General features: G+C 36.3%; 1 protein-coding gene across 1 annotated transcript; it reads right to left on the reverse strand.

The window, feature by feature from the left end:
* Positions 1-1801: 1801 nt before the first annotated feature.
* On the reverse strand, positions 1802-21635 carry pdcd4a (programmed cell death 4a). Its single transcript, XM_079812939.1, has 12 exons — positions 21209-21635; positions 20966-21039; positions 14734-15027; positions 14150-14247; positions 12814-12927; positions 6656-6877; positions 6414-6511; positions 5722-5836; positions 4879-4986; positions 4354-4464; positions 3156-3295; positions 1802-3022 (listed from the first exon to the last, which is right to left on the reverse strand). The coding sequence occupies exons 2-12, from the start codon at positions 21009-21011 to the stop codon at positions 2971-2973; spliced, it is 1398 nt and encodes a 465-aa protein (XP_079669065.1). The 5' UTR covers positions 21012-21039; positions 21209-21635; the 3' UTR covers positions 1802-2970.
* Between the last annotated feature and the right edge of the window lie 372 nt (positions 21636-22007).

Below are 22007 nucleotides of genomic sequence, written 5' to 3' on the forward strand. Positions count from 1 at the left end.
TTGTCTGTGTGATGTTATTTCATGAAGCAAGTTTACACATAAAATGCAATTTGTTTGAAAAAATTTGATTGTATAAGTATAATTAACATCAGTGGACATGCAATGTACCCTAAATTATAGAATCACCCTATTGCCTTCCAGTTTTGTGGAATTGCACACTAATATAGGTTTACATGGAAAATTGAGAGGCCACACAGCATAAGCAAGTCAATTTATTTTTTTAAATCTTTTTTTATCAATTTACAAACCCCCTGCAGTTACACAAACCCCACTTTTTAAGGCACTTCATGTTGTTAACAAAGAGTGGAATACATTTTCTTTCTCTTTCATTTTTATATCAATATGCTACAAGATTATTCTATACAAATCAATGCGATACATGAGTCAAAAGTAATCAGATTATATTACTTAAAATGTGTAATGTTGTAGATTATGTTACTATTTACAATTTTCGTCATGTAATTTGTATGAAGTAATGGATTAGTTTGTAAGTAATCTACTCATTACTGCTGAAGTGCATGTGACACTGAAGACTGGATCAATGGCTGCTGAAATGACATCAGCATTTTAAAATATAGCTATTAAAATAGAAAAAAGGTATTTTAAATTGTAATAACATTTCACAATATTAATTCTACTGTATTTTTGATCAAATAAATGCAGTGAGCATAGAGACTTCTTTCTAATAACCCTAAACTTTTGAATGGTAGTGATTTTGCAATGTTGATATTCTGATCATATTTTTTTCCCCCAAGCATATTTTACCACTTCCAAACCACACCAATCTTAACTATTATTAATTCTGTATTTAATCATTTATAAGTGACATATAATTAAAGAAGGCTGGAAGTGAAAAACACATTATATTCAGGCGTGCATAATTGTTAAGTTTTCAAATGGGCCCAAAAAGAGATTTAACTCACACTGAAAAGTAAAAAAGTATTAAATGCCATTGAGAAGGATGCAATACTACGGAATTAAGGTGTGACCAATGGACAGCAAAATGCTTATTGGTTCAGCAGGTTCAGCAGGCCAAGAAGGAAAGACATGTTAACTAAAAAAAAAAAGGAAGGTGAAGAATTAGGTTTGAAGTCTCCAGTGCCATAATTTTCCAGAACTGTAACCTGGAGTCTCCAGAAGTACAAGGTGTCAGGATCTCAAGAGTCAAGAGACTTTGCTATGGTAAAGAATCCTGAAATATGACCCAAACTTAATAATAATCACAATCTGAAGTGTTGTAATACATGAAGGCTGTTTATAGAAAACCTATCTGTCTGAAGGCTTTATAGACAGAGAGAAAGAGAGAGTGACCAGCACCAGTTCAAGTCAGACAACAGCAGCGGTGGCGAGGGAGCTGTGAGCTGCTACAAGCAATGAGCAAGACGGACCTTTCAGGGTAGGAGATGGACTTAAATTCAACTCACTCAACCAAATTCTAGAAGATACATTATTCAAACAGTGGTACGAGATGTCATGCTGGTCCCTCATGTATTTCACAACACTTCAGATTGTGATTACAAAGTCTCTGAGGACCTGATACCTTGTACTTCTAAAGACTCCAGGCAGGTTATAGTTCTGGAAAATGGTGGCACAAGGATTACAGATGGTTTCACACCCACTTCTTCACCTTCATTTTTTTTTTGCAGTGTAAAAAAAATCATGTAATTTTTTCTTGGACTATTTTTGTATGACCCGTTTTGTTATCCATTGTTAAGTAGTTTCTAGTTTTAGGTCTTGTAAACATGGTTTAAAATCTACTGTACACAGAAATGACTTCACAAACTGACTGAAAAAACATGAATATGAGCATCATGAATTTTTATTGAAATAATTAGTGTCAAAATGTATTTAATGCTGGAACTCTGGAACTGCTGGTTGACAAAAATAATGTTTTGCTTTGAAAAAGTGTCCCATGAACAAGCAGACACAAAGACTGATCGCATGACAAAAGTAAAACTAAAAATCCTCCCATCACATTATAATTGAGACCATAAGTATTGATTGCTGAAAAGTTTACCACTTCAAAAATGATAAAGATATTTGTATTAATTGTCTCAGCTGGGTTCTCTTTGTCCAAGTAAACACCAGGACTAAAAATGAAAATGGTTGTTCTGAACTTCCATCAAACAAGAGTACAAAACTCGGCTGCTATGAAAATGGGAGACAGAAGTCTCACAGGCATCGGCCTGATGATGCTCTCTCCTCCATTCTTCGGCAGCTAAAACATTCAAAGACCCTTTCTGATGTCAAAACTAGCCGGAAACATTAGAATTTCTTGACATGCATTTGGCATAAACCATTGAATAAGCATTGAGAAACCAAAAAAAATAAGTCTTTATGCAGCGAACCAAGAAATCTCCCAGATCCTTGTGAATCTGTAAACGTATGGTTTCTTTATGCAATAAGACAAATTTGAAGATAAACATGCAATAAAATGAAAACCATTAGAAGTGACCCCAATCACTTTATAAAATATTGTATTTTGGCCCAACAGTTTGATCAAGTACTTCATTTGAATAGCACAAATTATTTTAATACCTTATTCTTAGTACTTCATATTTTATGCATTACATTGAAAAAAAACAAAACAAAAAAAAAACTAAACGTTGGGCGATCACTGTGAACACTAACAAGTGAACACTTGTGAACAAAAACAACAGAAAAACAACTTAAGCTGAAAAAGATAAAGCAAAATTAATCCCTCAACCCGAACTGTATTTCATGGCCATCTGAAGCTGCTGATTTCCCCTCACTTTTTTTTTCCACTGCAGCATTTATGCTGCATACAAATGCATATAAATTCACAAACAAATGAAACCAAGCCTGTAATAGAGGAGAGAACAGCATTTCTCAGTTGTCACTCTTCTACATGATGATATCATTTCTGAGGCTGAATATTTCAGTGTACTCGGAAGATGTAGATCCCAGCCTGCTCAGCATCAGGGTCCTGCCGGAGCTCTTCTGATTCTTCTAGCTTTTCACAATCCCTCCGTCGCCCTCACTCACAAAGCGCTTACGCCCTCTGTTGGCCACAGGAATACATCCGTTATAATGCTAGTGTTTACAAGAAGAGAATTACCATTACATAGCAGACAGTTACAAATTATTCTTATCCTCTACAGAACATCAGTAAACACGGAAGACAAGTCTCTGACCTGGTTGGACAGAAATCCCTCAGCTGCTTAGTGATGACTGACTCCTGGTAACAAAGGTCCACAAAGGTTTCCATAATGGAGTGTGCATGAGGCACATCCAGGTTAATCTCTGGCAGCTCATCGTATACACGCTGGAAGCCCTGTGTAGAACATGCAAACCCATTAATTCTCTCACAAACAACTAGGATCACTGTAAGAAAAATGTCAGAGCTATTCCATATTTAACCTGATTATGTGAATTATTGATTTAAAAATTATTATGACCAGATAAAGCTAAAATATTATATCATAACTGTAACAAGTTTAATGCCAGATTATTAAAAATATGGAAAATGAAGAAACTAGTGAATAAATAAAAACTACAGGGATACCCCTTGTGCAATGTGGGTTTATGTCCCTTGCTCACAGGAACAATAATAATGGTTCTCTCAGACTGTCCTCTGCAGGGTTTAAACCTGTAACCTTCAAATTACCAGATCAAGGTGGATGTAAATACACAACAAGCTTCACTGAGAAACTTCTGCTGATGTTACAAGCAAACTGTTTTGAATACAAGCATGGTCCAACAGACGCAAATTTGGTGATGACTGGAAAAAACTTTGCAGAAAAGGCAGTAGTTAAAAATGGTAGAATAAATCACCATCCACTATCATAGTAGGTGTGGAACTTTAGGCACCTCACAATCCGATCTGATTCTAGGAATTAAAATAAAATTCTAAAACTATAAATTTTTTCTATGAATTAATGAGTTTACCGACTTTTAATATAAAATTTATTTGTGCATTTTAACTATTAAAAATAATTACAAATGAATAATAAATCAAAATAATTGTATGTTAAGTTCATTATTAAATATTTTGAAACATTAAATATAATAAATAAATGTTCCGCGCTTAAAACAAGCCTGCTGTTAACTGTTAAAGATTGCATTCGGAACCATTTGATACACGCGTGCAAATTACTGAAAGCCCTGTACCGAAACGGTTCAGTACGAATACGTGTACCATCGCACACCTATTTTACATCATTATAAACAGTACCATCTGTTGGCTAATAATTAAAATAATAACAATAATAAACAATCTTTAGGATCTGAAATTACTAGAAAAATTATGTTAATGTTTTTAGATAATTTGTAACAGTGTAAAATCACCCAGCTACATAATAGCTAACAAAACAAAGTCACGTTTGTACAAACCCTGTTCATCTGGTCGAGAGTTATGAGGCCAGTTTGCCAGAACACCTTGAGGAGTTTGACCATCGTCTGTATAGCTGCGTCACCTGTAGACTCTAGTACCATAACAACAGCCTATATCAAGCAGACAGAAAAACAGGTGAGACATCAGGAAAGTGACAGGAAGATTAAATAAATCGAAGGAGAAAGCAAGAAAAACTTTGTGTAACTCAATACTGTAATTAATCATCAAATATAATAACACATGCTTATATAATCTTCCTTGTATAATCTTAAGATACACATGACAGTGCTATTTACACTTCAAAAAATAACAGGGAAACAGGCCTTTTGTGTACATATAAAAAGTCTTAGATGTTTGAAAAATGGGGGCAAAAACAAAAGTGTTGCATTTATAATTTTGTTCAGTGTATACAGTATATATAATTAGACAATGCAAGTGCATTTAGTGACTGTCTACATGACAGTGCTGTTTACAATTATACTTCAATTATTGACTATTTCTGTATGTGAAATGTTTATCCACACCTCATAGACTAGTTCATGATGAAAGTGTGGCACTTCTAGATCTCGGAGACAGTGCTCGGCCTCAGAGAGCACACCCGACACCAGGTACTCCTTTAGCAACAGGTTCATCTGTAAAACAAACAGCAACAATGTATAAACAGCAAATAAGGTGCAGGATGTTGAACAAAACTTGAGTTTCTTCATTTACATGTTTTATGCCTAAGAAGCTTGAAGATGGCATCACCTAGCGTTTTACCAAAGCTTTTTTTTGTTTTCTTTGTGTCATTATATTCCATGGGATATGCTGATTCCAACAATATTCTATTTATCATTTTCTGTAATTTTGCTTGTCTGTCATTTCATATTTGCTACTGTTACAGAGAAACAACATTTCGAAGTTGACTGGGTCTGTATTTGTTGTCTTATGTCATGTTAGCTTACTATGCTAACCATTAGCTATTCTTTCTAGTGTGGCTCTTCAGCTATCAGGCTAATGGTAAACTTTGTTAATGGCTAATGTACATTCTCAGCTTGGAAACTAATTTTTGCCAAAATATGTTTTGTGCGTGTTTATTATCATCTTGAATCTCTCTTAATACTGGCATTTTGACATATTTTGTGTTTTTGTTTATTCAAGCGCAATAAGACACAAAATACAACTCAAATCAGTACTGCCATGCAATCTAAGAAGTGGCTTTCTGTGTTCACATTTCACAGACAGCATGCCGGTACTGAATTTAGTTCTCTTTTACGTCTTATAGCGCTTGAATTGTTTAAAAGCACTTGAATTAATGATTGGCTGATCATAGGATAGGCTTACAGTACCATTCTAGGGATTTGAAATACAGCCAGCCTTCACTTTACCTCTTTGGTGAGATGTTTGACAGGCCTCTGGCCGCCACCAACTCCCCACACATTATCAAGCCGCATGATTTCCCTCTTCATGGACAACAGAACTGATGCTCGGTCCAGTGCAGCTCTAACAGTAAAAAAGGCATGAACACATGAACGTGGGAATAGCATATCAGCGGGTCAGAGGTGGATAATACAGAAAATAGAAAAAAACATGTATAATGATTTTACACTATAGACAAAATGAACAGCATATTCCATCTAGGACCCCATAGCATGTAGTGTGGATAATTACTTTCACTGCCCACAAGCTACAGTGACTGGTGAAAGCACAATTTTACCACTTCAGTTCTTATAGTAGCTATTTTAACGTTTTAATTCAAATGCACACCATTCATTAATCCCTATTAGGAATGTGCAAAAACTGCTTAAGTGACTAGTCGACTAGTATCCCAACTTGATTAGTCTGCTTGTGGGTTCACTCTTATTGGGATGAGCTTCTTTACATCCATGCTACAAGATAATAAATGTTACTTCTACAAGCATGCATCATTGTTACAAAGCAAAAGCATTTTTCATCAATGGCCAATCAGAGGCAGTCACCACAGGTACGTACAGCATCAGAATACACTCTAGACACAAGACTGTTGGTGAATATCTAAGCAAATAACCCAAAATAACCAAGACTGTCACAGCAAGCTCACCTGGCATGGTCACAATCCACCTTGCCTTTGTAACAGTCAAGGAAACTCATGGGTAAAGCGTGGTCAGCAATGGCTCGCGCAATAAATTGACCAAGCATCTGAAGAAGAAAAAAAGGAACCAGGTAATATAGAGAATGTGCTCATATAGGTTTGGAACGACATGATGAATAAACAAAACAGAATATTAGATTTTGAATTAACTTGAGTTAAGTCTTTTATGGCATTTTTCTGTTCTCTTTTACCTTTGGGGCCTCCGGTGTATCCAGGATAAGGTCTGGCAGTTCTTTAAGGATTTTGTCAAATGCACGTGACATGTCCCTCTCAGACATCACCTTTCCAGACAAGTCTGAGAGAAGACGTGATGTGAGCTCCCTGTGGCTGGCCTTGCCTTCCAAAGACAGAGACACGGCCAGAGAGGAGAACTCATATCTGTGATGGCCCAAGTTCAGTTCTTTGAGAAGCATCTACCAGACAAAGAACGAAGGAGAGAAAAAAGTTTAGATCAACAACTTACAAAGACTGTGGAAAGCTGCTGGGAGGTGAATTAACTGGTTTCTAGTAGGGGTGCGAATCTTAAGGCACTTAACGATTCGATCCGATTCCGATTCTGGGAGTAACGATACGATTCCCAAAACGATTCTTAACATACATTTTTGGTAACTAATTATCCTGCTGGGCAAATACGTGAACTTTACATTTTAACCAAAATTGGAACTAATATGTGTTTTGTTTTTAGTTAGAATATCTGTTTGACAGTATTGCCATATTAAAAATTATTATGAAGATTTCTTTCAATACTTTTATTTTATTAACAAAGTTATATTCAAGATTAACAAGCTCTAAATGAAACATAAGCCATATATACAATTGCAAAGAACAATCATTAAGAATGAAAAATTGTCACACTTAGTTGTAAATTGAGAACTGTTTAGCTTCTTTAGAACATTTTTACAAAAAATGTCTTTAAAAGCAAAAAAAAAGTTTACTTTGGTTAGAGCCACAAAAAAAATCTTTAAAACATAGGTTAATGCAGAAGAAAAACAACTTTAGCGCTCGCTGAGAAGCCAAATTCAGTGTGTGCGCATAACATCTCACATGAGAAAACTTGCCGAGCTGCAACAGTCATGTTACAGACATTTAACGAATCACTCGCCAAAACTAACTCTTTGTTCAGAATTTTCCATTCGTTTGAAACATTGTGCAGTAGTTCAGCAATATTCAATAAGTCATTCCAAAAATTACGCCACGGATGTTGGTAGGTTTATGTCCCGGCCACCGCATCGGAGACGTCGGAGTGATATTAATCATTAATGGCAAGGCAAGCGCCGTATAGCTTACTTGAGCACCACTTCGTTGGCTGAGAATTTCGTTTGTTGGAAATATTAACTTAATTTAGAAGTGCTTTTGAAATTAAAAACTTTGCATTTAATAAGCAAAATAAATTTTTGAAATGGAGAGGCAGCCGCAGCGAGTGCAGGCACAGAGCGGCCAGAGAAACGGAGGAGCGACTGCTGCAGGGCGTTTGAGCAAAACTGCGGAAACACTGCATAAAACGTGCAGGTGTTTAACCCTCTCACCGGGAAAAGTGTCCCCACGGGTGTGACGCCCCTGAGCAGGTCGTAGTTTGTCCATTTTATCTTAAACGAAGGCAATTCACCATCATACGAACGCTCGCCTATCAACGGGTGGTTCTGTTTGGCCGGTGACCGCGCGCGCGCGCGCACAGTGGTGAAGTGGCCATTTGAATTGAACACAGAATCGATTCTGAATTTTTGAGAATCGATTCTGAATCGTTGGATAACGAATCGCGATGCATCAACCTTTTCTCCCACCCCTAGTTTCTAGTGTTGTCACGATACTGGAATTTCTAACTTTGATATGATACCTAACAAAGTATCGATATTCGATACCATTTTCGATACCACGGGGCAAAAAATTTCATATTCTGTCAAATAGATTTTTTTTATATAATTTCTTTTTTTGTCCGTCTATTGAAAGTCTAGGCAATTAAAATTTTCTTCAGAAGAGATCACTTTATATGATAACGCTTTTAAGGTTTTTCTCATATATAAACGTTGATCAATTACCATTACAATTATCTCACAAATATTTGCAAACTAATTGTGTTGCAATAGCTACAGCACAAGGAAGCTTGATTTCAAATTGAATTTAAAAAGACGGGTAAACAGTAATAAAATAAGAACAAATAAACAAATGACTAACAATAGCACAAATAAATACAATAGAATAAAGATACAAATTAAATAGACTGCTTTATTTTTTCAGGTATGTCTAACGGTATTCAGGTAAGAAACTGAATTTAAAAAAACAAAAGTAATCAAATCTAAAATAAAATTTGGATAATATTCATTATAAAAAAATGAAATACAGATGAATCCATTAGAGTTACACAAGTTAATCAGTCAAGAGCAGTAAGTGATCGTTTGTCTTTTTGTAGTTTGAATAATAAATAACCGCTGTCCCTTTAAGATCCGACGCACACATGGATCCCAAACACTGTTCCTGTTACACATTCTTCCTGAACTGTTTACGACTGTGTTTACGTTAATACTCACCAAGATTGACATTGAGACATTTTTTGAGTGTATTTGACCATTAATAAGCTGGAAAAAGGAGCTCATTTTTGCCCTTGTATGTCAGAGGCGGCTTTATTACAGTATGTGTGTGTGCATTTCAGATGCGAGCACGAAATCTGCGGGAATGAGTAGAATTAATGTTATGTGCAATCCCGCGCGAAATTCAGACCCGTCACGCCAACACTAACACGCAGTCATGACGTTAAATACAGCAGAACACCCGTTCGCCGTGTTCAGAGGGTTAACCGGACTGAATGAGAGGAGGCGGTGCGTGTCAACTCGCTGTCGGTGGGAGAGGAGAGGAGAGCGCGGCTGGTATCGATACTGTAGAAAATGAGTATCGTAATGTTTCAGATATTTCAGTATCGATGCATATCGAAATATCGATATTTTTGACACCACTACTGGTTTCCATTCTGAAGATTCACATTCGTTAGAATACTGTTTACTAGACCAAGTATGATTCTCTAATGCAGTGTTTTTCAACCTTTTTGAACAGAACTTTTTGAAAACATACAATTATACAAAACTGAATGTTTAATCTGAGTCTTAAATGAGTTAAATAAAGTCTTAAATGAAGTTGTGAGAAAATGGGATGCCATGCCATGTCAGGTGGGGCAGGTCTTAAAGTGACAGCAACTTGCTGCTTTAATGTCTGTCCTTCCTTAATGTCAATTAAAAAACATTGAAAAAGAGAAAATCCCTCACTGCTCTTGATTGAATAACTTTGTAGCTTTAATAAGGATTAATCTATATTTGATTTATGCATGGAAGTCTGTAAAGTGTTTGACAACTTTTTTTCAATTCCTGTTAGACCTACCGGAAAATCTTAAAGCACTGCTTACAAGGTTACACGGGTCAAAAACAACCAAAACAATAACTTTTTTGTGCACTTTGCCAGGGCAAGTAAAAATCTGAACCAGTCTGACTTGGTCAATAGAAAAAATCCTTAGCGTTGAGCCATGATATATAGCCTAATAAATCTTAAAATTAAAAGCTTTTATTTTAAATATTTAAACAAATATTTAAACCTTCTGCACACAAGCTTAAAATATTCTAGATGAAACCCCAGCGTGAGTTTAAACGGATAGTTCTCCCTAAAATTTAAATTGTGTCATCATTTAGTCACCCTCATGTTGTTTCGAACCTGAATGTATACATTTCTTTATTCTGCTAAACACAAAGGAAGATATTTGGAAGAATGTTTGTAATCAAGCAGATCTTAGCAGCCATTGACTTCCATAGTGGGGGGGGGGGGTACTATGGTAGTCAATGGCTGCCGAGGTCTGATATCTTCCTTTGTGTTCAGCAGAACAAAGAAACGTATACAGGTTTGGAACAACTTAAGGGTGAGTAAATGACAATTTTCATTTTTGGGTGAACTATCCCTTTAAGACCATTTAAAAAAAAATTTTATCACATTATTTATATGGGACTCGTCATGCTTGTCACATGACACACCACAGCCACAATAGTGCTCTAAGACCGATGTATCGCTTTTATTTTGTTTTTCATTTTCAAACCTGTTAACTATATCATGAACTCTGATATTCCGATTCCCAAATATGTGCAAATGAATGTGTTTTGTTGTTTAAAAACCTTTATAATGATCATGTTAGTTGATTTATAACACACGATGGGTGCTGCCATGTTAGTTTGCGCCACAATTCAGAGAATAAGATCTGTCAGATTTGCATCATGTAAATTCACCCACTTCTCCCGAAATACATGAAAATAAGTGACAGTGAACAGGGAGAAGAATAGAGTTAACTATACAATGCGTATCTGATATAAATAAAACACCTCGTCATATTATAATTGAAAGGATTATTATTGTCGCTTCCATAGACATCAGTGTGTATTTAACAAGTTTTAAATATATTTTTTGCTAGTACTTATGTGTATTTAAATAGCTGAAACCTAAAATAAATATTATGTGGTTGAATACACTGAATAGTAGTGATATATGACAAGCGCTGAGTGTGTCTGTCTCTGGCTCAGCGCCAGCCAAAGTCCGAAACCACACGTCCATCACGTGATCAACAATTTAGCAGTTGATCACGTGATGCACTGACTGTTCTAATCACACCCGTGTGATCGTGTGCTCCAGGGTAGAGGTCTTCACGGAGCCCCCAGACCCGTGGACCCGGGACCCGTACGGGTTCGGGTCTATATTTTAAAATGATCAGCCGGATCCGGGCCGGGTCCTAATCTATTACTTCAGGTCCCGGGTCTATTTAACATTTGTGTGTAATACCCGAGTCGATCCGGACTCGGAGAACACCTGCCCGTGATCAGAGTCAGTCAGTACTGCTTGTGTGGTTTTTGTAACTTGCAACTTGTAAAATTAGGATAAGAAAAGTGTGAGCCGGGAAATAAGGTTTATAAAAGAAAGAAAGAAGAAAAACACGAGCAGTCTATCTCTCTTGCTCGCTCACCTCGCGCTCGTGCTCTCTCTCTCTAACTCGCTCTCAGCCGTTGCAAGCGCACGGTAATAATGGTTACCTTCATGAGTGATGTGCGAAAAAAACGAATATAAAGAAGTTAAACCCACGGGCACCTCTTCTGTCGGGGCATCCTTCATGCATATTGTGGACAAACATGAGAAAAAAGTAAGTGCTGTCAAGTGTATTAGCCTATGTGTGATGCACTGCTGAAGTTTGATTTGAACTTATATTTAAATCATATATTTCAAATCAGCAACACAATCTCAGGTGAACTGTCACATAAATGTTTTCTATGACGTTCAAATTGCGTAAAAAAGCTCTATTTCAGGTTGCTCCAGCTAACGCGCATGTGCGGTCTCAAGCGCGTGTCTCTATGGCAACCCGAGCTTCCGCTGTGAGTGTGACTGACTTTAATAATAATATGAATGAACCGTCTTATTTAATCTTAAAGTTTTGGTGGTCAGACTCGGCTCACAGAGATGATAGCAAATAAATAATGCTGACGTCAGCGGCCACCGAACGAGCAATCTTTATTATAGTTCAAAAAGGCAAACAGTCAAAGTTATTATGCGAGTTAACTAAGTTAGAGTCGAAATGCAAATCTGCAAAGACGCATTTGTCATCCATCACCGTGACATAAAGTAGACTTTTAAAGCTGAAATTATGAGTGAATTAAGCATGCTTGGAATAACAAGAGAGGAATAACATGGATTAACATTTTTGGCAAAGATGTAAGTTAATGCATCACAATCAAGTAACGTAACGTTACAAGGAAGGGAGACGACGGCTATAGGTAAGAAACAAAGTTATATTTTTCGCAACTTGTTTATTGACTTGATAATATCAGTTTATTATGGAATATGTGACAATCGGGTTCAGTTGGGTCTGTGTCTTCACGCTGGGTTCGGTTCCAGCTTTTAAATAATAGACGGGTCCAGGTCGGTTCCGGGTACTACATTTTTTGGCATTTCTCAGATCTGCACGGGTCCGGGTCCAGCTTTTGAAACAATAGACGGGGCGGGTCGGTTCCGTTTAGCGCATTACGGGTCTCTTCGGGTTCGGGTACTAATTTTTGGACCCGTGAAGACCTCTACTCCAGGGACCAGTCAAGACTGATCACACCATTGGGATTATACACGTCAAAGGGTTAAAATATACTGTCATTTTGTTGTTTCTACATTCATTTGGAGATTAAATGTGAAATTATTAAAATGTAAAAATATATTAAACTTTAAATGTTAGGTGCGATTAATCACGATAAAATTATAGAAAAATGTGTGATTAATCTTTCTTTTTTTTCCAATGACAGCACTAGTTATTTGGCATGATCTGGCTTCGTGATAAACTGTAGCTCACCTCCACCTCTTTGGTGTCTCCATGCTCAAAGTACTCCTGCACAATGGGGTTGATAGTCTTCTCAAGTTCTCCCTCGTCCAGCTCTGGTACTACTGTGGCATACACCGTGACTCCCTGATAAACAAACAAGAGTCTGACACTAGGAAAAAAACACCTTTAAACATAAAGGGATAACAAATACTAAATAATAATGAAAATCTTTTATTTGCCCTAGTAGATCTCTCAGTAAACTTTCATTACTATAGCCCATCTGTGTTTGTAAAACACTTGGGTGATACAGTGCACTGATTAACATCACAGCAGTATTCAAACAGCATGAATACCAACAGTGTTGCCAGAACCACTTTTAGCTCACATCCCACTCAACTGAACAAGAGAAACACTGACTCTTTGAAAAAGGCTTTTGGGTTTTCCAGAGGACGATTCTTAAAGGATTGGTTCAACAAAAAATTTTATTTTGTCATTATTTACTCACCCTTATGCCATTCCAAACATCAAACCTCATTGGTGTTCATGTCATGATGCAGGAATGATGTTAGTGACGTCACCATATTTGATTTAGGCTCTGTATGCATGAGCTGTGTCCGAAAACGCATTCTTTATAGCAGATACTACATTTGCTTTGAAACTTACTTGAACATTAAAGCATGTTCTATATAGTATGAATGATATCTGGACATATTACATCTGCTATGTTTTAAATGTGACCCACGGCATCAGTTCACTGCCATTTACAAATACAGTACCATGGCCTCAGGGGATAGTAAAGTGTCCAGTGGTTGTGCACTTTTCAGAAGGACTGAACCTTTTCAGAAGTAGTAGGTCATACTTTTTCGCCTACTGTTTTATGAGTATTATAAATTCAGACATGCTACTTGTATCCGTTGGACTTTTGCTGACAGATAAACTGGGATATCTGGGTGCAGGTAACACAGAGAAAGAGTACACTTTTTTATTTAAATGTACTGCCAGAATAGTAACAATACAAAGCTGGTTGAAAATCTGCAAACTTGTGTTTTAAATTTTTGTCTGTTTATCATACAAAGTGGCTGCATTGCTTCGGAGGACTTTGATGAAACTAGTGAAAATAAAACCATTTTATGTCCTTTTTGGAGCTTGAAATTTGTGTTTCACAGACAAAAGAAAATCATAAGCAACAACATGAGGGTGAGTAAATTATTACTTTTTTATTTTTTTTTTGGACAAACTCTTTTAACTATTACCCCCAATTCTAAATGTGTTGACTGTCGCTGTGAATTTGTTAAAAAAAGAGAAATATTGTGTAAAGTGTGCTTCATGTATAGGCTGCAAAACTAAATAGTAGGTGTATTCATACCTGTGCAGATTCATCATAGTTGGGGTCCTTAACATCAGGTTCCTCCACCTCATAAACCATACCCGCTGCTCCCCACACACCTTTACCACCCGCTCCACCTATTCAAAAGAGAAATCAGTATAAGACAGCTATAAGAAAGCCAAATGCAAAAGATGGAGAGAAAGGACTTTGAAATATAAAACATTTATCCAATAGACACTAGAACATAAGAGGTGACTGTTATCTGTTACTATATTATTTTGTGGTTTGGATCCATAAAAAAAATGCAATTATTAATTTAGATAATTTATAAAAATAAAAAAAAAACAGGAATTCCAACCCTGATATATAATAAAATATTTGGGGGGTAATTTTGCAGCAATAATAGCCATATCATGATGATAAATAGTGTAACTGTGATGTAAAATTTTGGTCATACCACACAAATAACCAAAGTTAAAATTATGGCACTTGAGGCTAAATGGATCCCGTTTTGTGGTTATAGGATATATGTGGATATAGGATATAGTATCCATCTTCCTTTAATTAATTGATTTATTGGAAAAACAAATAATTAGACAACATTTCATATTTCACAATATCACCTTTTTTGGGCAGTCCTCGACCTTTTCCAGCCCGTGACTTTCGGTCATTTGCAGCGTTTTTACCCTTGGGACTTTGTGGATCGGTAGAAAGCTCTCCTGAAACCGATTCAGAAAGTGATTCCCGAGTGGAATCCCTTGAGGATGATTTACGCAGGCGCCGCTTAGCCTTAGCTTTCAGTCTGGCCTCATGTAGGGCCTTTTCCTGAGGGGTCCAGTTCCCATTCACCTCCAACTCATTCAGATCCTCGGTGCCATAAGACCCATCCTCCTGCTCTTTCTCCAGTGAGAACACACCTGTACCAGAGACAGACAGAATGGAAACTACTTAGATAGCTTATACTTTAACTTGCCGTTGTGTACTATGAATATTGCTGGTTTTCATTTTTTATAAACGCCTATACAAGTACAAGTGCTATGCAAATACAAGGCCAAAAGAAAATTCACAATTTTCCATTTAAATGTTAAGTTTTATACATCACTCAGGCATACCCGTAGCCTGGGAAAACCCAGACAACTTCCGGCAAATTTAGATTTGCTCTGCAAGTAGTCTGGCAAAGACCCCATTCAAACCCATTTCTAATCCCTAGAAATCGCGGCACCAATTAGAAACATTGGGGCGGGCTTTAGGCGATGACGACAGCGCAGCGACGTTAGCAGATTTGCCGCCGTGGAGCATCACTCGTTCGAATCAGCTATCGCGTCTGTTTTAAGCGATTTAAACTCTTCCTTTTCGTTAAAACCCGAGCAAAGAACAACACTCAAAGCCTTCATATCTAAAAAAGATGTTATCGCTGTCTTACCGACTGGATTCGGCAAAAGTCTGATACCAGCTTGGCCCTTTGGTGGCTAAACGAATGGGTCTTAGCGAGAGCCCTCTGGTAGTGTTAATGTTTTACAAAATATAGTTTTAAGTCCTTTTCAGGCGAGAATGTAGTTGTTTAGAGAGCGCCTTTTTAAAAATTTGATTTGCCGTTTTCGGAGTTGTGAACTCCAGTGGTTCAGCGGCGCTCAATCGCTCATGAACCCCACCGAGAGGCGCCTTTCCTCGGACAGTCCTTCTGCCGTCTGCCGCTGGCTCTGATGTCTCTGTAGTGGTTAAACATAAGATATGATTCGTCTGGTCTTGTGTAGATCTAACGGCTGATATTTGCTCTCATTAATCTATAATTTGTTCCCAGACAGATCGTTTTGTCTGAGGGCAAAGTGAAGTTTCATAACTTTATATTTTTAAGATATTAAACTTTACCGTTGTAGTCTCCTAGCGCTGACTTTGACTGAATTGCTTTATTTATTGTATAGCTTCTTATACCTTTTACTTACTTTTATAATTGCTATTAATGATTACACATAAACTGACATTTAACAAAAAGAGACTGGGTTGTGTTTTATGTCATATTTAATTTATTACAGTGATAATCTATATTATGCCTATATTATGTGTGTGTGTGTTTTTTAAATGTAAACAAAAAGAGGCTGGGTTTTTTTATATTTCGTTTTGTTATAAACATGCATTGAAGATAATATGCATTGCCTGCACTACATATACAAATATATACTGAGTGATACTATCAGCATTGTAGGCGGACTAGTGTCCTTCCGTCCTCGGAGTTTGTTCTCCGGAGTCAAACGTGGTAAGTCACGGACGCAAGTCAGAAGTTCGCGTACGAAATATGTCATAAAACACCACTGCCTCATTTCATAAAAAATAAAAATCTTAAACATAATAGCCACACGAATGTGGTTCAGGCAACGTGTAGCTAGGCCTACATTTATTATCTTATATATGTATAATAAAACGAAGTATAAAACACCCTGCCTCTTTTCGTTTACATTTTTAAAATAATATATTAAATATTAATATGTGGTTTAGGTAAGGTGACCAGATTTCTGAAATGGAAACCGGGGACATTTCCTATTTGAGAACACAATTACAGACAAGAACGCATATTGAGAGACGGCCAAATGTTTCTCTGTTGCTCTGCAAACGTCATCTCCCTCATCGCTCTGATTGGTTTTAGGTCTATCCAATTGCGCCGAGAGGCATTTGAGCGACGCTCGTTGGTGACGCCCCTTTGGAAATGATTTGTCTATGAAGCTTTGCCAGACCCTAACTCAGTTACTACTGAGAATGGTCTGGTTTTAACCAGGCTAGCATACCCGAGTTTCTTTCTGTTAAAACATCTCAGATATGCATTTTAGTCTGGGACTAGACTTGCTGTGAAAACAGGGTTAAAAAGTACTAAACATTTACAAAAACTTAAGAATACTGACATTTTATATATTGCATCAACCTGCTTTCATTTCATCATGCAGAAATGTTTGTCTTTCCCGCACACCTGGTCAGGGTCTCATATTCACATCTGAAAACCTTGAAAAACAATGTTCTAGTTCTCAGCCTCTAGTTCTCATTGCTGAATTTCAGGCCCTGGACCTGTTATGGGGGGGTGGGGGTGTTAAACAATGCACTGCTTCTTGTGTCACCAATATGGAAGGGCAAGGTAACTGAAATTCAAGGAATAGTTTGATAGAATAGTTTTAAAACAATTGCCATTTTTTTTTACTTGTATGATGTAATTTTTTTTACCATGGAACACACAAGGAATCTTAAGAATCTTCAGTAATAACTTCAAGGTTCGCTGTACCTATTCTGGTACTATAGCAAAAACTATTTTAACTGCTATTGAACTTTTTTGTCCTGTCCATTGTTTTGGTAATTACGTCAATCGTGACAATTTAGGATTCAACCATACTTTTAAATACGGTTAACACACTTCATTGTGTACTTAGCAGCATGAATATTTTTTAGATTATTTAATTTGAACAGATTACAGATAGCACGCAAAGAGCACTCCCTTTATAATCACTAAAGATGTAAATCACTGTAAATTCTGTACTCTGTAAAACAAAGATTTTATTTACATTGTGTTTACATTAAGAATATGTGTGTAGTGAACTTAGTGTAGAGTAGCTTGGTATATGGTACACAAGTTATTTATGTTTACTTTGATGCTCAATTTGAAAAAAAAAAACTATTACTTTAGGAATGGGTACACTAAAAGAATATTAAATTAATTTCATGATAAAACGGAAGTAGTGACAGATCTTTTCTTCTATATTGTAACATATACAGCCATGTAAAAAATAAAAAATTTAGGGCAGGGATTCGGTTCTTACCATTGGTTGTTGATTAGATAAAGGCAGAACGGATTTGAATGCAATTGAATTTTTGCATTTTGAATCTGACATGTTTACACTGAGATAGGATGTAATAAAAAGAGCATGTGTTATGAAGATGCAATTTAATAACTTGATAGTATATCCCAATACCTGTAGTGCATACTGCAAATGGGATACAGTACTTCTCAATGTAAAAAATTATTCCACAACACAATGTAAAAATTGAGTCCACTCAAGTCAAGTTCTCAAAGCTAATCTCAGAACTGCAATAAATATGAGCTGAGGTTCATCCAAAAACAGACTTCTTGACAAATCACATGCTACTCGGTTTTAAAGGGATAGACTCAAAATGAAAATGCATACGTGTTTGAAATAACATTAGAGAGTAAACCTCAATAAGATTTTTCTGCTTTCACTGGACTACATAAAAAGATATGCAAATGAAGAGATAAAGAGGGCAGCAGCAGCACAAGGAGGCAGAAAAGCTGACATTGCTTATTCTGATGGCTCTCTAGTGCTCCTGCCAAGCCTGACTACATATGGCAGTGTACAGTCTACATGTGGGGTGGGGGTGGGGGGTACACATTCACAGGAGAAAGTAGGAGTGGCCCTCATGGTAATAAATACTCCCGTCCTAAATACTAGCTACGGTCAGACGAGAAAGTAACCACACTGTAGTTACTACAGTATTTAAACCTGCATATGTGCCAGGAACAGCTAAATATATATATACATATATATAAAAAAAATTGTCTCTCAATAACAACCCCATGTTGATTCCTTTTTGTATTAAGTATTAAGCAAGCAGGAGAACAGGAGGCGTGGTGGGTGTGTTTAACCAGCAGTTTAACTGTCAATAAGGAACATTTGCCATGATAAAAGGAAAACGTCTTATCTATTTTTAACAACTATGGCTTATTTACCTCTGAAATCTTCTGGGGGTGTACATTAGACTCAACTTACAACAACATACTGTACAGTCAGTAGTGCAAATTTGCCTTTCTAGTCTGCGCATTACATATGCACTATGATTGTTTAACAAAAATAGGGATCCAAAACTTGGCAGGTATTCGTAATATGGGAAGATTTAGCAAAACTCATACGAATTCGTACGAGTGAGGTTGTACAAATTTGTACGAATTAGCCCCCTCGTAAAATTTGTTTGAATTGCCGTGAGATTGGGTTGTAATATTATATAATTAATGTCTTCCAAATAGCGATGCTCTGATGTATCAGCCAATTAATTATCAAATTAAACCATATTATTAATTAGTAATTATGTGCATTTATTGTCTTTATTGTTTTCCTCCAGAACTGCACATGGTGACACGTGATACTTGCATAAATGTTTGAGAGGTAACGTTTCACATATTTTACACATCTGCTGCAAATATGCAAGAAACACAGGGATAAAATGTATATATATCAAATTGTGTCATATCAGAATATTTAATAATTTTTATGTTCATTGTGTCTGTATTTTAATGTAGGCCTACGTCTGTTAATACATACATCCAATCCAGAAACAGAAATGACAATAAAAATAAGCTATTGTATGTGTGTAATTGACTTATTTCAATATAAGACATAATTTAAAAGCACATTATACAAGTATCGTCCAGGAGAGGTCGCTTATTCAAAACAATAACAAAGGCGAAGCTTGATAATGCTGTGAATGAGGGTAGAATCATGGGAGTTGTCATCTTAACCTCCACAGCTGATAAAAAGCAATCCGATGGGACTCAGGCAGAAATCATCTTCATGGATGAGCTAATGTATTTAAGTTGTATTAATGTTACTGTGGTATGAAGCAGGCGGGGCCGAGGGGTCACTTTATTTGGCAAATTAAAACTGTGGGGTAATGCAGCACTGTTTTAGTTGGTCAAAACAATCATACAAAAAATACATTTGAATCTGTTGAAAGTTAGGCTGTTATAACGTTACTCTGTGAGTCAGCTCGGTGGTTGGCAATGACACAGGCCATTATACTAAAATGTTGTTCTATTGGTTTTTGGATATTCTAATAAAAAAATCTTACATTTGGTCCCCAAACTGTAATATAAACATGTACACACAAACTAGAGATTTTTCTCACTTATTCCATTTAAACTCTTGGCATATCACTTATTTTAGTCTGGCCGCTGTATTTGTAAAAGTAAATCACGAAAACAAAGGCAAAAAAAAAAAAATATATAAAAAAAAAAAATTTAAATAAATAATCATAATAATTATATATATATATATATATATATATATATATATATATATATATATATATATATATATATATATATATATATATATATATATATATATATATATATATATATATATATATATATATTCTACAAAATATTCATATTCAAACTCACGTGGCAAGAAAAAAAAACATCCGGGTATCTAAGAAAGGGGGCGTAGTTTCATATTTTAGCAAATTTTCCTCAACAAAGAAGCTTAATGGTTTTATCGTACACAAGATCAAATATAAATAAACGTGATTATAAAAGTTGTGTATTTAATGACACAATTGGTCATTCCATATTGATTTGTTCACAAGCCAATTTTGCAGCAATAAACATTACCATCTATGCTAGCTCGTTTTGCTGTTAACTGTTTTGGTACCAGGCTGTAGTTCACATTATGAACGATAGTTAATTTGTGTCAAATGAGGGAAAATTTTGCTTTTATTTCACCACTTTATTTTTTTATTAGAGAAACTATTTTTAAAAGAAGAAGAAAGTATAAAATGCTTCCGCTAAAAAGTTTTGCATGAAAGAGTTTTCTTGCTTACATGCGCTCACATTAACAACCAGTGATATCTTGATACTGATGCAATAATGCGATTATTTTTCTAGAAGTGAATACGCATGTGGTATAACGTTACAAGCCTTTCTGCCCGAGCACATGGTGGAACATGACCGCGACATGAAGCCCATGTCGTCTGCAAAAACGACACCGCGTAAAAGACCAACCTCCATATGCATTAAATAGCCAAATGCAGGCTCAATACATAAATGATTAGTTGTTAAGGCAATCAGAGGTTTAATGTTCGTACCCTCGTTTTGGGGGGCAGTGGTCCAAGCTTCAATCTCAGTCGCCATTATAGGCTTGTTTACCGTCCTCCTAAGCCTGCAAATCACGGAAACAAGTAGTAACCACATCAATGCCAAACGTGCAATTTCACGTTATTTACACAAACAAAAAAAATCCATATTGTTTGACCATATAACATGATCTGACCGTTTTAATTGACGTTTCAGTAGTAACGTTAACGCAAATGCATTGAGCTTAACCTCACCTTAAATTGAAGGCTCGCTTGTCACTTAAAATCTAGCAGTAAGGTAGCAGGTAGTGTAAACAGTCCTTGAAGTAAATTAGAAGATTCGGCAAAAAATTCGCAGTCAAAAATGTCTAGGAAATATATATTTGCATTAGAAGTGCTGCACGCAGGTTGCAGAAAGGAAGCAATAACATGGACAGTGTTTTCAACTTCAGACAGCTCAGAAGAGAGCACGTGACATGAGTAGCTAGCGTGAGCCTCATGCATATTAATTACGTAACTGCTCTGGTCCAGTAGGACTTTTCTAAAGTAGACGAATGAGCGGGGGTTGTGACTCATGAATATTAAATACGTTACGTGACTGGCCCAACGCTTCAAGAAGCCTACAAAGCAACGTCAGCATCACTAAATTAATATTGACCAGAGAAGCATTCGCCGTAGTGTTGGATTCGTATTTGACTGCCTGAACGGGGAGTGGTGAATGAAACTGTATTGTCCAATCTCATAGCAAAGGCAAAATAGGTGGAGTTTGACGAGTTTGTTTCTTTGGTAAACACAATTAAATGTTTGGAATTGTACACATTTTGATACCAGTATGTATTATACTAAATTACTTACTTAGATTACTTGCAACTTGACATATTAGGCCATAATGTAATTTAATCGGTACATTTTAGCCTTACTATATTTTGCACTATTTTATATCTGACTCTTTCTGGACATCAAACTGACTGTGTCCTTCTAACTATTTATAGTTTTTCTATGTACGCGTCCATACAGCATGTCTGATGCGATCAAATCAGTCTGGTTTAAACCT

This window comes from Gobio gobio (assembly GCF_949357685.1).
Source record: "Gobio gobio genome assembly, chromosome: 3".
Classification (NCBI taxonomy): domain Eukaryota; kingdom Metazoa; phylum Chordata; class Actinopteri; order Cypriniformes; family Gobionidae; genus Gobio; species Gobio gobio.

Excerpts from the sequence above, each read along its gene's own strand:
- pdcd4a (XM_079812939.1), bottom strand. The coding sequence starts at position 21,011 with ATGGCGACTGAGATTGAAGCTTGGACCACTGCCCCCCAAAACGAGG. Across the intron at positions 14,248-14,733 it reads TCGAGGACTGCCCAAAAAAG|GTGGAGCGGGTGGTAAAGGT; the intron begins GTGATATTGTGA and ends TCTTTTGAATAG. Across the intron at positions 3,296-4,353 it reads CTCTCGACCAGATGAACAGG|GGCTTCCAGCGTGTATACGA; the intron begins GTTTGTACAAAC and ends TGTTCTACACAG.